The following is a 14,116-nucleotide window of genomic DNA, read 5'->3' on the forward strand; positions in this document are numbered from 1 at the left end:
CTACACTATATGTGTGTATACGTACAGTAATACTACACTATATGTGTGTATATGTGTGTTTATAAATACAGTAATACTACACTATATGTGTGTATACATACAGTAATACTACACTATATGTGTGTATATACATACAGTAATACTACACTATATGTGTGTACATACAGTAATACTACACTATATATGTGTGTATATAAATACAGTAATACTACACTATATGTGTGTATATGTGTGTATATAAATACAGTAATACTACACTATATGTGTGTATACATACAGTAATACTACACTATATATGTGTGTATATAAATACAGTAATACTACACTATATGTGTGTATACATACAGTAATACTACACTATATGTGTGTATATACATACAGTAATACTACACTATATGTGTGTATACATACAGTAATACTACACTATATATGTGTGTATATAAATACAGTAATACTACACTATATGTGTGTATACATACAGTAATACTACACTATATATGTGTGTATATAAATACAGTAATACTACACTATATGTGTGTATACATACAGTAATACTACACTATATGTGTGTATATACATACAGTAATACTACACTATATGTGTGTATACATACAGTAATACTACACTATATATGTGTGTATATAAATACAGTAATACTACACTATATGTGTGTATACATACAGTAATACTACACTATATATGTGTGTATATAAATACAGTAATACTACACTATATGTGTGTATACATACAGTAATACTACACTATATGTGTGTATATACATACAGTAATACTACACTATATGTGTGTATACATACAGTAATACTACACTATATATGTGTGTATATAAATACAGTAATACTACACTATATGTGTGTATACATACAGTAATACTACACTATATATGTGTGTATATAAATACAGTAATACTACACTATATGTGTGTATACATACAGTAATACTACACTATATATGTGTGTATATAAATACAGTAATACTACACTATATGTGTGTATACATACAGTAATACTACACTATATGTGTGTATATACATACAGTAATACTACACTATATGTGTGTATACATACAGTAATACTACACTATATGTGTGTATACATACAGTAATACTACACTATATGTGTGTATATACATACAGTAATACTACACTATATGTGTGTACATACAGTAATACTACACTATATATGTGTGTATATAAATACAGTAATACTACACTATATGTGTGTATATGTGTGTATATAAATACAGTAATACTACACTATATGTGTGTATACATACAGTAATACTACACTATATATGTGTGTATATAAATACAGTAATACTACACTATATATGTGTGTATACATACAGTAATACTACACTATATATGTGTGTATATAAATACAGTAATACTACACTATATGTGTGTATACATACAGTAATACTACACTATATATGTGTGTATATAAATACAGTAATACTACACTATATGTGTGTATACATACAGTAATACTACACTATATATGTGTGTATATAAATACAGTAATACTACACTATATGTGTGTATACATACAGTAATACTACACTATATATGTGTGTATATAAATACAGTAATACTACACTATATGTGTGTATACATACAGTAATACTACACTATATATGTGTGTATATAAATACAGTAATACTACACTATATGTGTGTATATGTGTGTATATAAATACAGTAATACTACACTACATGTGTGTATACATACAGTAATACTACACTATATATGTGTATACATACAGTAATACTACACTATATGTGTGTCAGGCATCATGGAAGCTTCCACTCACAGCCTCTTCCTGCTGCAGCAGCTCAATGTTCAGCGTGAGTTTGGTTTTCTGTGCGACTGTACCGTCGCCATCGGCAACGTGTACTTCAAGGCTCACCGGGCAGTTCTGGCCTCGTTTTCCAACTACTTCAAGATGATCTTCATCCACCAGTCAAGGTCAGAAGAACACGTGCACTCACTCATATACTCATATACTCACTCACACACTCACTCACTCACACACTCACACACTCATATACTCATATACTCACTCACACACTCATATACTCACTCACTCACACACTCATATACTCACACACTCACACACTCATATACTCACTCACTCACACACTCATATACTCACTCACTCACACACTCATATACTCAAACACTCACACACTCTCACACTCATATACTCATATACTCACTCACTCACACACTCATATACTCACACACTCACACACTCACACACTCACACACTCACACACTCACACACTCATATACTCACACACTCACACACTCATATACTCACACACTCACACACTCATATACTCACACACTCATATACTCACACACTCACACACTCATATACTCACACACTCACACACACATATACTCACACACTCATATACTCACACACTCACACACTCATATACTCACACACTCACACACTCATATACTCACACACTCACACACACACTCATATACTCACACACTCACACACTCACTCACTCACACACACATATACTCACACACTCATATACTCACACACTCACACACTCATATACTCACACACTCACACACTCACACACTCACTCACACACTCATATACTCACACACTCACACACTCACTCACTCACACACTTACCAGTTTGTTCCTTCTGCTTTGAAATGTGTGTGTGTGTGTGTGTGTGTGTGTGTGTGTGTGTGTGTGTGTGTGTGTGTGTGTGTGTGTGTGTCAGTGAGTGTATCAAGATTCAACCCACAGACATCCAGCCCGACGTCTTCAGCTACCTTCTTCACTTGATGTACACGGGTTCAAGTCCACAGCAGACGGTGGATCAGAGCCGCCTGCAGGACGGGGTCCGCTTCCTTCACGCCTATCAGCTAACCCCCAAATCTACTGATGGAGCCGACCACCTCGACGTGGACCTGCCTCGCATGTCAAACCTGTACGGTATCCAGATCTCCTCGCAGCTCACCAAAGAGGCGTCCAACCCCAAGGCCGTTCAGTCTTTCAGCAAAAGTGGCGAGGGGGGGAGGGGAGGCAGTAGGTCCTTCCCAGGTGGACTAGAAAGTGTTCCCTCAGACCAGCAGTTCTCCTCACTGCCCGATACGTGCAACACTTCCACACACATCAAGCAGGAGGACGGGGCTGACGGCGAGGGCCGGGGCCTGGAGTCCGGCGACGCATCTCACCTCATGCAATGTTCACGCTGTGGCGAGCGTTGCTCGTGTCCCGACAGCCTCGGCAAGCAACTGTTCAGTCACACCCTGGACCCTACCCATTTCATGGAAGGGCTGACCCAGGGCTCGGGGCAGGAGCTCATGGGCGGTCGGGATCAGCTCGACTCAGGCTGTCTGGAGGAGGCGCTGCTGCAGAGCCGGGTCCTCGCCAGCCAGCTTGCGGAAGAGCTGAAGAGGAGTCGCGGCGAGGGTGAGATCAGCTCGACGCCGACCGTGACCCTGCACACGCGCAAGAGAAAGATGACCTGCGCCGTCTGCTGCCTTCGATTCACCCACAAGGGCCAGCTGCAGGAACATATGTACACACACACCGGCAAGCCCCGTCTTCCCCGTCATGGCCGCCCCTGTGGTCAGCTCAGCCAGGCCGGCGAGCAGTACTGTGAGGGCGACCACACGGTCGAAGGCAGTGGGGAGTTACTGCCGGAGGAAGCTAGCAGGGATGTTCAAGATAACGGAAGCTCCTCCTATTCTCTGGACTCTGAAGTTTCTCAGGAGAGTGTAAATGGCGTGAAACCTTCGACGCCTTCGCCGCCGTCGCAGCACATTTGAACCATGTTGTGTTTGCAGAAGAACCTTCACCTGGTCAGTCATTGAACTTTATTGTTTCATGTTCTTCTCTGTTTAACTTCTGTTAGTGATTAAATCTTCTGATAAAGAACTTGTTGACACTTCATCGACATCTTCACTTGTGGGTCCTCAGTCCAGATCCGGGCCTCAAAGATCCTGGTCCAGCATCTGGTTCTTAAGCAGGAACCGCTTAGCACTCTGGACCGTGTTCTGAAACACATCGGGACTTCAATGAAAGAACAAGGTCCAGTAGAGGATCAGAGGGAACCACATGACCCACCTGCATCAACATGGCCACAGTCATAGGCCCCACCCCTCCGGGCACTGGCGTGATGTAAGCTGCTCTCTGACTGGCTGAAGCGAAATGAACGTCACCCACGACTCGTCGTCCGCTGGCCCGGCTGACGTCTGACACAGGACAGACCGAGTCAAGTCTTACACTCGCGAATAACACACCTGAGCTCACCTGTGACGTAGTTGATGCCGCAGTCGATGACCACACAACCGTCCTTCAGCCACTCTCCTCGGACCATCTCCGCCATTCCTGCTCCCACCACCAGGATATCTGCCTGACCTGCCTGCACATGAAACTGTGACTAGAAGTTCTTGAACCTGTCCTGAGGGGTTGAGAGAAACACCTGTTTGGGGAGGTCCACAGTCTTTGAGTGACAGGTAGTGACAGTGGCGTGGTTCCACAGTAGAAGATCATACATGGGCCCGCCCACAATCCTGCTGCGACCAATCACCACTGCATGTTTTCCCGACACAGAGGTCCCTGCAAAGTACATCGTTGTGTGTGATTATGTGTGTAAGTGTGTTGAGTAAGAGTGTGTGTGTCACCTGTGTGTCTGATCAGCTCCATACAACCGTTGGGTGTGCAGGGGATGAAGCAGCTCCTCAGATCTCCACGCGCCAGTTTTCCAGCATTGATGCAACTCAACCTTGAATGAGAGGACGAGAGCATCAGGTGAAGTCAAGTGACGTAAAGTCACGTCACATAAAGTCACGTCACGTAAAGTCACGTCACGTAAAGTCACGTCACGTAAAGTCACGTCACGTAAAGTCACGTCACGTAAAGTCACGTCACGTCACGTAAAGTCAAGTGACGTAAAGTCACGTCACGTAAAGTCACGTCACGTAAAGTCACGTCACGTAAAGTCACGTAAAGTCACGTCACGTAAAGTCACGTCACGTAAAGTCACGTCACGTAAAGTCACGTCACGTAAAGTCACGTCACGTCACATAAAGTCATGTCACGTAAAGTCACGTCACGTAAAGTCACGTCACGTTACGTCAAGTAAAGTCACGTCACGTAAAGTCACGTCACGTTACGTCACGTAAAGTCACGTCACATAAAGTCACGTCACGTAAAGTCACGTCACGTCACATAAAGTCATGTCACGTAAAGTCACATCACGTAAAGTCACGTCACGTCACATAAAGTCATGTCACGTAAAGTCACATCACGTAAAGTCACGTCACGTCACATAAAGTCATGTCACGTAAAGTCACATCACGTAAAGTCACGTCACGTCACATAAAGTCATGTCACGTAAAGTCACGTCACATAAAGTCACGTCACGTAAAGTCACGTCACGTAAAGTCACGTCACGTAAAGTCACGTCACGTTACGTCAAGTAAAGTCACGTCACGTAAAGTCACGTCACGTAAAGTCACGTCACGTAAAGTCACGTCACGTAAAGTCATGTCACGTAAAGTCACGTCACGTAAAGTCACGTCACGTAAAGTCACGTCACGGAAAGTCACGTCACGTAAAGTCATGTCACGTAAAGTCACGTCACGTAAAGTCACGTCACGTAAAGTCACGTCACGTAAAGTCACGTCACGTAAAGTCACGTCACGTAAAGTCACGTCACGTAAAGTCACGTCACGTAAAGTCACGTCACGTCACATAAAGTCATGTCACGTAAAGTCACGTCACGTAAAGTCACGTCACGTTACGTCAAGTAAAGTCACGTCACGTAAAGTCACGTCACGTTACGTCACGTAAAGTCACGTCACATAAAGTCACGTCACGTAAAGTCACGTCACGTCACATAAAGTCATGTCACGTAAAGTCACATCACGTAAAGTCACGTCACGTCACATAAAGTCATGTCACGTAAAGTCACATCACGTAAAGTCACGTCACGTCACATAAAGTCATGTCACGTAAAGTCACATCACGTAAAGTCACGTCACGTCACATAAAGTCATGTCACGTAAAGTCACATCACGTAAAGTCACATCACGTAAAGTCACGTCACGTCACATAAAGTCATGTCACGTAAAGTCACATCACGTAAAGTCACGTCACGTCACATAAAGTCACATCACGTAAAGTCACATCACGTAAAGTCACATCACGTAAAGTCACATCACGTAAAGTCACATCACGTAAAGTCACATCACGTAAAGTCACATCACGTAAAGTCACGTCACGTAAAGTCACGTCACGTAAAGTCACGTCACGTTACGTCAAGTAAAGTCACGTCACGTAAAGTCACGTCACGTAAAGTCACGTCACATAAAGTCACGTCACGTAAAGTCACATCACGTAAAGTCACGTCACGTAAAGTCACGTCACGTAAAGTCAAGTAAAGTCACGTCACGTAAAGTCACGTCACGTAAAGTCACGTCACGTAAAGTCACGTCACGTTACGTCAAGTAAAGTCACGTCACGTAAAGTCACGTCACGTAAAGTCACGTCACGTAAAGTCATGTCACGTAAAGTCACATCACGTAAAGTCACGTCACGTAAAGTCACGTCACGTAAAGTCACGTCACGTAAAGTCACGTCACGTAAAGTCACGTCACGTTACGTCAAGTAAAGTCACGTCACGTAAAGTCACGTCACGTAAAGTCACGTCACGTAAAGTCATGTCACGTAAAGTCACATCACGTAAAGTCACGTCACGTAAAGTCACATCACGTAAAGTCACGTCACGTTACGTCAAGTAAAGTCACGTCACGTCACGTAAAGTCACGTCACGTAAAGTCACGTCACGTCACATAAAGTCATGTCACGTAAAGTCACATCACGTAAAGTCACTTCACGTCACGTAAAGTCACGTCACGTTACGTCAAGTAAAGTCACGTCACGTCACGTAAAGTCACGTCACGTAAAGTCACGTCACGTCACATAAAGTCATGTCACGTAAAGTCACATCACGTAAAGTCACTTCACGTCACGTAAAGTCACGTCACGTAAAGTCACGTCACGTAAAGTCACGTCACGTTACGTCAAGTAAAGTCACGTCACGTAAAGTCACGTCACATAAAGTCACATCACGTAAAGTCACGTAAAGTCACGTCACATAAAGTCACATCACGTAAAGTCACAAAAAGTCATGTCACGTTAAGTCACAAAAAGTCACGTCACGTAAAGTCATGTCACGTAAAGTCAAGTAAAGTCACGTCACGTAAAGTCATGTCACGTAAAGTCAAGTAAAGTCACGTCACGTAAAGTCACGTCACGTAAAGTCACGTCACGTAAAGTCAAGTAAAGTCACGTCACGTAAAGTCACGTCAAGTAAAGTCACGTAAAGTCACGTCACGTAAAGTCATGTCACGTAAAGTCAAGTAAAGTCACGTCACGTAAAGTCACGTCAAGTAAAGTCACGTAAAGTCACGTCACATAAAGTCACGTCACGTAAAGTCACAAAAAGTCACGTCAAGTAAAGTCACGTAAAGTCACGTCACATAAAGTCATGTCACGTAAAGTCACAAAAAGTCATGTCACGTTAAGTCACAAAAAGTCACGTCACGTTAAGTCACAAAAAGTCACGTCACGTAAAGTCACAAAAAGTCATGTCACGTTAAGTCACAAAAAGTCATGCCACGTAAAGTCACAAAAAGTCATGTCACGTTAAGTCACAAAAAGTCATGCCACGTAAAGTCACAAAAAGTCATGTCACGTTAAGTCACAAAAAGTCATGCCACGTAAAGTCACAAAAAGTCATGCCACGTAAAGTCACAAAAAGTCATGTCACGTTAAGTCACAAAAAGTCATGCCACGTAAAGTCACAAAAAGTCATGTCACGTTAAGTCACAAAAAGTCACGTCACGTAAAGTCACAAAAAGTCATGCCACGTAAAGTCACAAAAAGTCATGTCACGTTAAGTCACAAAAAGTCATGCCACGTAAAGTCACAAAAAGTCATGCCACGTAAAGTCACAAAAAGTCATGTCACGTTAAGTCACAAAAAGTCATGCCACGTAAAGTCACAAAAAGTCATGTCACGTTAAGTCACAAAAAGTCACGTCACGTAAAGTCACAAAAAGTCATGCCACGTAAAGTCACAAAAAGTCATGTCACGTTAAGTCACAAAAAGTCACGTCACGTAAAGTCACAAAAAGTCATGTCACGTTAAGTCACAAAAAGTCACGCCACTAAAAATCACGTCACATAAAGTCACGTCACATAAAGTTACGTCACAAAAAGTCACGTCACATAAAGTCACGTCACATAAAGTTACGTCACATAAAGTTACGTCATATAAAGTTACGTCATATAAAGTTACGTCATATAAAGTTACGTCACATAAAGTTACGTCACATAAAGTTACGTCACATAAAGTTACGTCACATAAAGTTACGTCACATAAAGTTACGTCATATAAAGTTACGTCATATAAAGTTACGTCATATAAAGTCACGTCACATAAAGTTACGTCACATAAAGTCACGTCACGAAAAGTCACGTCACGTAAAGTTACGTCACATAAAGTTACGTCACATAAAGTTACGTCACATAAAGTCACGTCACATAAAGTCACGTCACATAAAGTCACGTCACATAAAGTCACGTCACGTAAAGTCACGTCACATAAAGTCACGTCACATAAAGTCACGTCACATAAAGTCACGTCACATAAAGTCACGTCACATAAAGTCACGTCACATAAAGTCACGTCACGTAAAGTCACGTCACGTAAAGTCACGTCACGTAAAGTCACGTCACGTAAAGTCACGTCACGTAAAGTCACGTCACATAAAGTCACGTCACATAAAGTCACGTCACATAAAGTCACGTCACATAAAGTCACGTCACATAAAGTTACGTCACATAAAGTCACGTCACATAAAGTTACGTCACATAAAGTCACGTCACATAAAGTCACGTCACATAAAGTCACGTCACATAAAGTTACGTCACATAAAGTCACGTCACATAAAGTCACGTCACATAAAGTCACGTCACATAAAGTTACGTCACATAAAGTTACGTCACATAAAGTCACGTCACATAAAGTTACGTCACATAAAGTCACGTCACATAAAGTTACGCCACATAAAGTCACGTCACATAAAGTTACGTCACATAAAGTCACGTCACATAAAGTTACGTCACATAAAGTCACGTCACATAAAGTTACGTCACATAAAGTCACGTCACATAAAGTTACGCCACATAAAGTCACGTCACATAAAGTTACGTCACATAAAGTCACGTCACATAAAGTCACGTCACATAAAGTCACGTCACATAAAGTTACGCCACATAAAGTCACGTCACATAAAGTTACGTCACATAAAGTCACGTCACATAAAGTCACGTCACATAAAGTTACGTCACATAAAGTCACGTCACATAAAGTTACGCCACATAAAGTCACGTCACATAAAGTTACGTCATATAAAGTTACGTCACATAAAGTTACGTCATATAAAGTCACGTCACATAAAGTTACGTCACATAAAGTTACGTCACATAAAGTTACGTCATATAAAGTTACGCCACATAAAGTCACGTCACATAAAGTCACGTCAAGTAAAGTCACGTCACGTAAAGTCACGTCACGTAAAGTCACGTCACGTAAAGTCACGTCACGTAAAGTCACGTCACGTAAAGTCACGTCACGTAAAGTCACGTCACGTCACATAAAGTCACGTCACATAAAGTCACGTCAAGTAAAGTCACGTCACGTAAAGTCACGTCACGTAAAGTCACGTCAAGTAAAGTCACGTCACGTAAAGTCACGTCACGTCACGTAAAGTCACGTCACGTAAAGTCACGTCAAGTAAAGTCACGTCAAGTAAAGTCACGTCAAGTAAAGTCACGTCACATAAAGTCACGTCACGTAAAGTCACGTCACGTAAAGTCACGTCACGTAAAGTCACGTCATGTCACATAAAGTCACGTCAAGTAAAGTCACGTCAAGTAAAGTCACGTAAAGTCACGTCACATAAAGTCACGTCACGTAAAGTCACAAAAACTCACGTCACGTAAACTCACAAAAAGTCACGTCACGTAAAATCACGTCACGAAAAGTCACGTCACATAAAGTCACAAAAAGTCACGCCACTTAAAATCACGTCACGAAAAGTCACGTCACGTAAAGTCACAAAAAGTCACGTCACTTAAAGTCACGTCACATAAAGTCACGTCAAGTAAAGTCACGTAAAGTCACGTCACGTAAAGTCACGTCACGTAAAGTCACGTCACGTAAAGTCACGTCACGTTACGTCAAGTAAAGTCACGTCACGTAAAGTCACGTCAAGTAAAGTCACGTCATATAAAGTCACGTCATATAAAGTCACGTCATATAAAGTCACGTCACGTAAAGTCACGTCAAGTAAAGTCACGTCATATAAAGTCACGTCATATAAAGTCACGTCATATAAAGTCACGTCACGTAAAGTCACGTCACATAAAGTCACGTCACATAAAGTCACGTCACATAAAGTTACGTCACATAAAGTTACGTCACATAAAGTTACGTCACATAAAGTTACGTCATATAAAGTTACGTCACATAAAGTCACGTCACATAAAGTCACGTCACATAAAGTCACGTCATATAAAGTTACGTCACATAAAGTCACGTCACATAAAGTCACGTCACATAAAGTCACGTCACATAAAGTCACGTCACATAAAGTCACGTCACATAAAGTCACGTCACATAAAGTCACGTCACATAAAGTCACGTCACATAAAGTTACGTCACATAAAGTTACGTCACATAAAGTCACGTCACATAAAGTTACGTCACATAAAGTTACGTCACATAAAGTCACGTCACATAAAGTCACGTCACATAAAGTTACGTCACATAAAGTCACGTCACATAAAGTTACGTCACATAAAGTTACGTCACATAAAGTCACGTCACATAAAGTCACGTCACATAAAGTTACGTCACATAAAGTCACGTCACATAAAGTCACGTCATATAAAGTCACGTCACATAAAGTCACGTCACATAAAGTACCCGTCCACATCTTTCTCCGGGTCCACAGCATTTGTCACAATGTCGCTGTCGATCTTGACCTCAGAGTCTAGAGGAAGCTGCACAATGAGTCCGTGCACGTCATGCTCATCGTTAATGGACCTGACGACCTGCAGCACCTGCAGCACAATCTGGCCAATCAGGTGGCAGGAAAATCAGGGGATACTCCCAGGAGGGACAAGAGCAGGTAGAAAGATGGAGTTCAAAGGTCAAAAGGTAAATATTGAAAACCTGTTCAGGACCTGGTCTTGGGTGGTCTGGCGAGGGAGCCGTACGTGTTTGGCTTCGATCCCGACCTGACAAACAGATCGGAGGTGAGACAGGAAGCCACTCACCTGGGCAGCCACTCACCTGGGCAGCAGCCTTCAGTTTGCTGCTGATGTAGAGGTTGGAGTCGTCTCTGTCGCCAACCTGAGACACACCATGACACGACTGGGCGACAGCAGAAGCAGGACGACCCTCACACTCACCTGCAGAACCAGCAGACCCGGACGGAATCCTGGAACCTTTCGCGTCATCTCAGAAACTTCCTTCTTCATCTTCTCCGTCAACATCCTGCAAGCAAACGTCTGTGAAGTTCACCCGAGGACACCTGCTGCCGCCGACCTTCACCCACGCAGACACTTGTTTTCCTGAGACCAGCGTGGCCATGGAGCGTCCACGCCAGGAGGAGGACATCAGGCGCCCGCGGAGCGCCAGGACGGACATGACTGTGTGACCGGATCAAAGACAGTCGAGGTGAGACCAGAGAGACCTCAAGACAGACTTTTGTGTCTCACCTGTCAGGAGTTGAACCTACTTTGAGAAGACTGTCTGCTCTGTCCACCTGTGTGTGTGTGTGTGTGTGTGTGTGTGTGTGTGTGTGTGTGTGTGTGTGTGTGTGTGTGTGTGTGTGTGTGTGTGTGTGTGTGTGTGTGTGTGTGTGTGTGTGTGTGCGCAGGGGTCTTGTAATGATTCACAGTTTTATCACAAACAAACATTTTGACCCTTCTCTGGACTCGAACGTTGAGGTCCAGGTCAGAGAAACGCCTGAGGCCACGCCCATCTTAACCGACGGCCAGGTCGGTCCGTCTGTTGCCATGGTGACGTCAAGTAGATGAATGACAGAGGCAGAGACGCGCAGTCGAACAGGAAGTGACGTACGTTCGATCCACAAAGGTGATTTGAACTGCATTAAGTCGCTTCTTCGATGATTCAAAACGAATTAAATCAGTTTCGTTCACAGATTCGTCAATTTTGCCTTTTTTTTTGAAAACACGTTTGTTTTCATTCCGTTTAAAAACAAACGATCAGTAATGCGACCGGAAATGCTCTCGTGGCTTTTATTTTGAAGGGCGAGCTGTTCCGCCGCGCTGCGTCACCGAAGCTCAACACCGCAGCGGCGGTTCTTCCACATCAGGCCCGGTACCGACCCGCTGCCTGTAGAGTCGTCGTCCAGGTCCACAGATCTAGACGTGAGGAGGAGGATCTTCATCTTCATCTTCATCATCTTCTGCTGCTGCGGAGGTGAGTCTGGGCGTGAGAGGAGGAGGAGAGGAGGAGAGGAGGAGAGAGAGGAGAGGATGGAGAGAGGAGGAGAGGATGGAGAGGAGAGGAAGAGAGAGGAGGAGAGGATGGAGAGGAGAGGAAGAGAGAGGAGGAGAGGATGGAGAGGAGAGGAAGAGAGAGGAGGAGAGGATGGAGAGGAGAGGAAGAGAGAGGAGGAGAGGATGGAGAGGAGAGGAAGAGAGAGGAGGAGAGGATGGAGAGGAGAGGAAGAGAGAGGAGGAGAGGATGGAGAGGAGAGGAAGAGAGAGGAGGAGAGGATGGAGAGGAGAGATGGAGAGGAGAGGAAGAGAGAGGAGGAGAGGATGGAGAGGAGAGATGGAGAGGAGAGGAAGAGAGAGGATGGAGAGGAGAGGAAGAGAGAGGAGGTGAGTCTGGGCGTGAGAGGAGGAGAGAGAGGAGGAGAGGAGGGGAGAGAGGAGAGGAGAGGAAGAGAGAGGAGGAGAGGAGGAGAGGATGGAGAGGAGAGGAAGAGAGAGGAGGAGAGGATGGAGAGGAGAGGAAGAGAGAGGAGGAGAGGAAGAGAGAGGAGGAGAGGATGGAGAGGAGAGGAAGAGAGAGGAGGAGAGGAGAGTCTGGGCGTGAGAGGAGGCTGTCTGTTGGTGTGTGTATATGTTATGTGTGTGTATATGTTATGTGTGTGTATATGTTATGTGTGTGTATATGTTATGTGTGTATATGTTATGTGTGTGTATATGTTATGTGTGTGTATATGTTATGTGTGTATATGTTATGTGTGTGTATATGTTATGTGTGTATATGTTATGTGTGTGTATATGTTATGTGTGTGTATATGTTATGTGTGTGTATATGTTATGTGTGTGTATATGTTATGTGTGTATATGTTATGTGTGTGTATATGTTATGTGTGTGTATATGTTATGTGTGTATATGTTATGTGTGTGTATATGTTATGTGTGTGTATATGTTATGTGTGTGTATATGTTATGTGTGTGTATATGTTATGTGTGTGTGTATATGTTATGTGTGTATATGTTATGTGTGTGTATATGTTATGTGTGTGTATATGTTATGTGTGTGTATATGTTATGTGTGTGTGTATATGTTATGTGTGTATATGTTATGTGTGTGTATATGTTATGTGTGTGTATATGTTATGTGTGTGTATATGTCATGTGTGTGTATATGTTATGTGTGTGTATATGTTATGTGTGTGTATATGTTATGTGTGTATATGTTATGTGTGTATATGTTATGTGTGTGTATATGTTATGTGTGTGTATATGTTATGTGTGTGTATATGTTATGTGTGTGTATATGTTATGTGTGTGTATATGTTATGTGTGTGTATATGTTATGTGTGTGTATATGTTATGTGTGTATATGTTATGTGTGTGTATATGTTATGTGTGTGTATATGTTATGTGTGTGTATATGTTATGTGTGTATATGTTATGTGTGTGTATATGTTATGTGTGTGTATATGTTATGTGTGTATATGTTATGTGTGTGTATATGTTATGTGTGTGTATATG

General features: G+C 42.7%; 2 protein-coding genes across 3 annotated transcripts in view; one reads left to right on the forward strand and one right to left on the reverse strand.

Annotated features, from left to right (window-relative positions):
• zbtb25 (zinc finger and BTB domain containing 25) overlaps positions 1-3,932 on the forward strand; it is a 6,475-nt gene extending 2,543 nt beyond the window's left edge. The window contains exons 2-3 of the mRNA XM_087805735.1: positions 1,807-1,984; positions 2,770-3,932. Of these exons, the coding sequence (XP_087661861.1) occupies positions 1,812-1,984; positions 2,770-3,823 (1,227 nt within the window). The 5' untranslated portion in view covers positions 1,807-1,811 and the 3' untranslated portion in view covers positions 3,824-3,932. The remainder of the gene's footprint in view (positions 1-1,806; positions 1,985-2,769) is intronic.
• On the reverse strand, positions 3,858-12,564 carry LOC148066869 (C-1-tetrahydrofolate synthase, cytoplasmic-like). Of its 2 annotated transcripts, XM_087805737.1 has the most exons (11): positions 11,855-12,481; positions 11,692-11,785; positions 11,546-11,630; positions 11,427-11,486; positions 11,318-11,371; positions 11,058-11,194; positions 4,682-4,782; positions 4,480-4,616; positions 4,308-4,419; positions 4,122-4,249; positions 3,858-4,051 (listed from the first exon to the last, which is right to left on the reverse strand). In XM_087805737.1, exons 2-11 carry the CDS (start codon positions 11,781-11,783, stop codon positions 3,989-3,991), a joined length of 969 nt encoding a protein of 322 aa, XP_087661863.1. In that variant the 5' UTR covers positions 11,784-11,785; positions 11,855-12,481; the 3' UTR covers positions 3,858-3,988. The 2 variants fall into 2 exon arrangements, with proteins under 2 accessions (XP_087661863.1, XP_087661864.1); XM_087805738.1 differs by lacking the exons at positions 11,692-11,785; positions 11,855-12,481 and adding an exon at positions 12,488-12,564.
• Positions 12,565-14,116: the final 1,552 nt, after the last annotated feature.

This window comes from Callionymus lyra, chromosome 13, assembly GCF_982586985.1.
Source record: "Callionymus lyra chromosome 13, fCalLyr1.hap1.1, whole genome shotgun sequence".
Taxonomy (NCBI): Eukaryota; Metazoa; Chordata; class Actinopteri; order Syngnathiformes; family Callionymidae; genus Callionymus; species Callionymus lyra.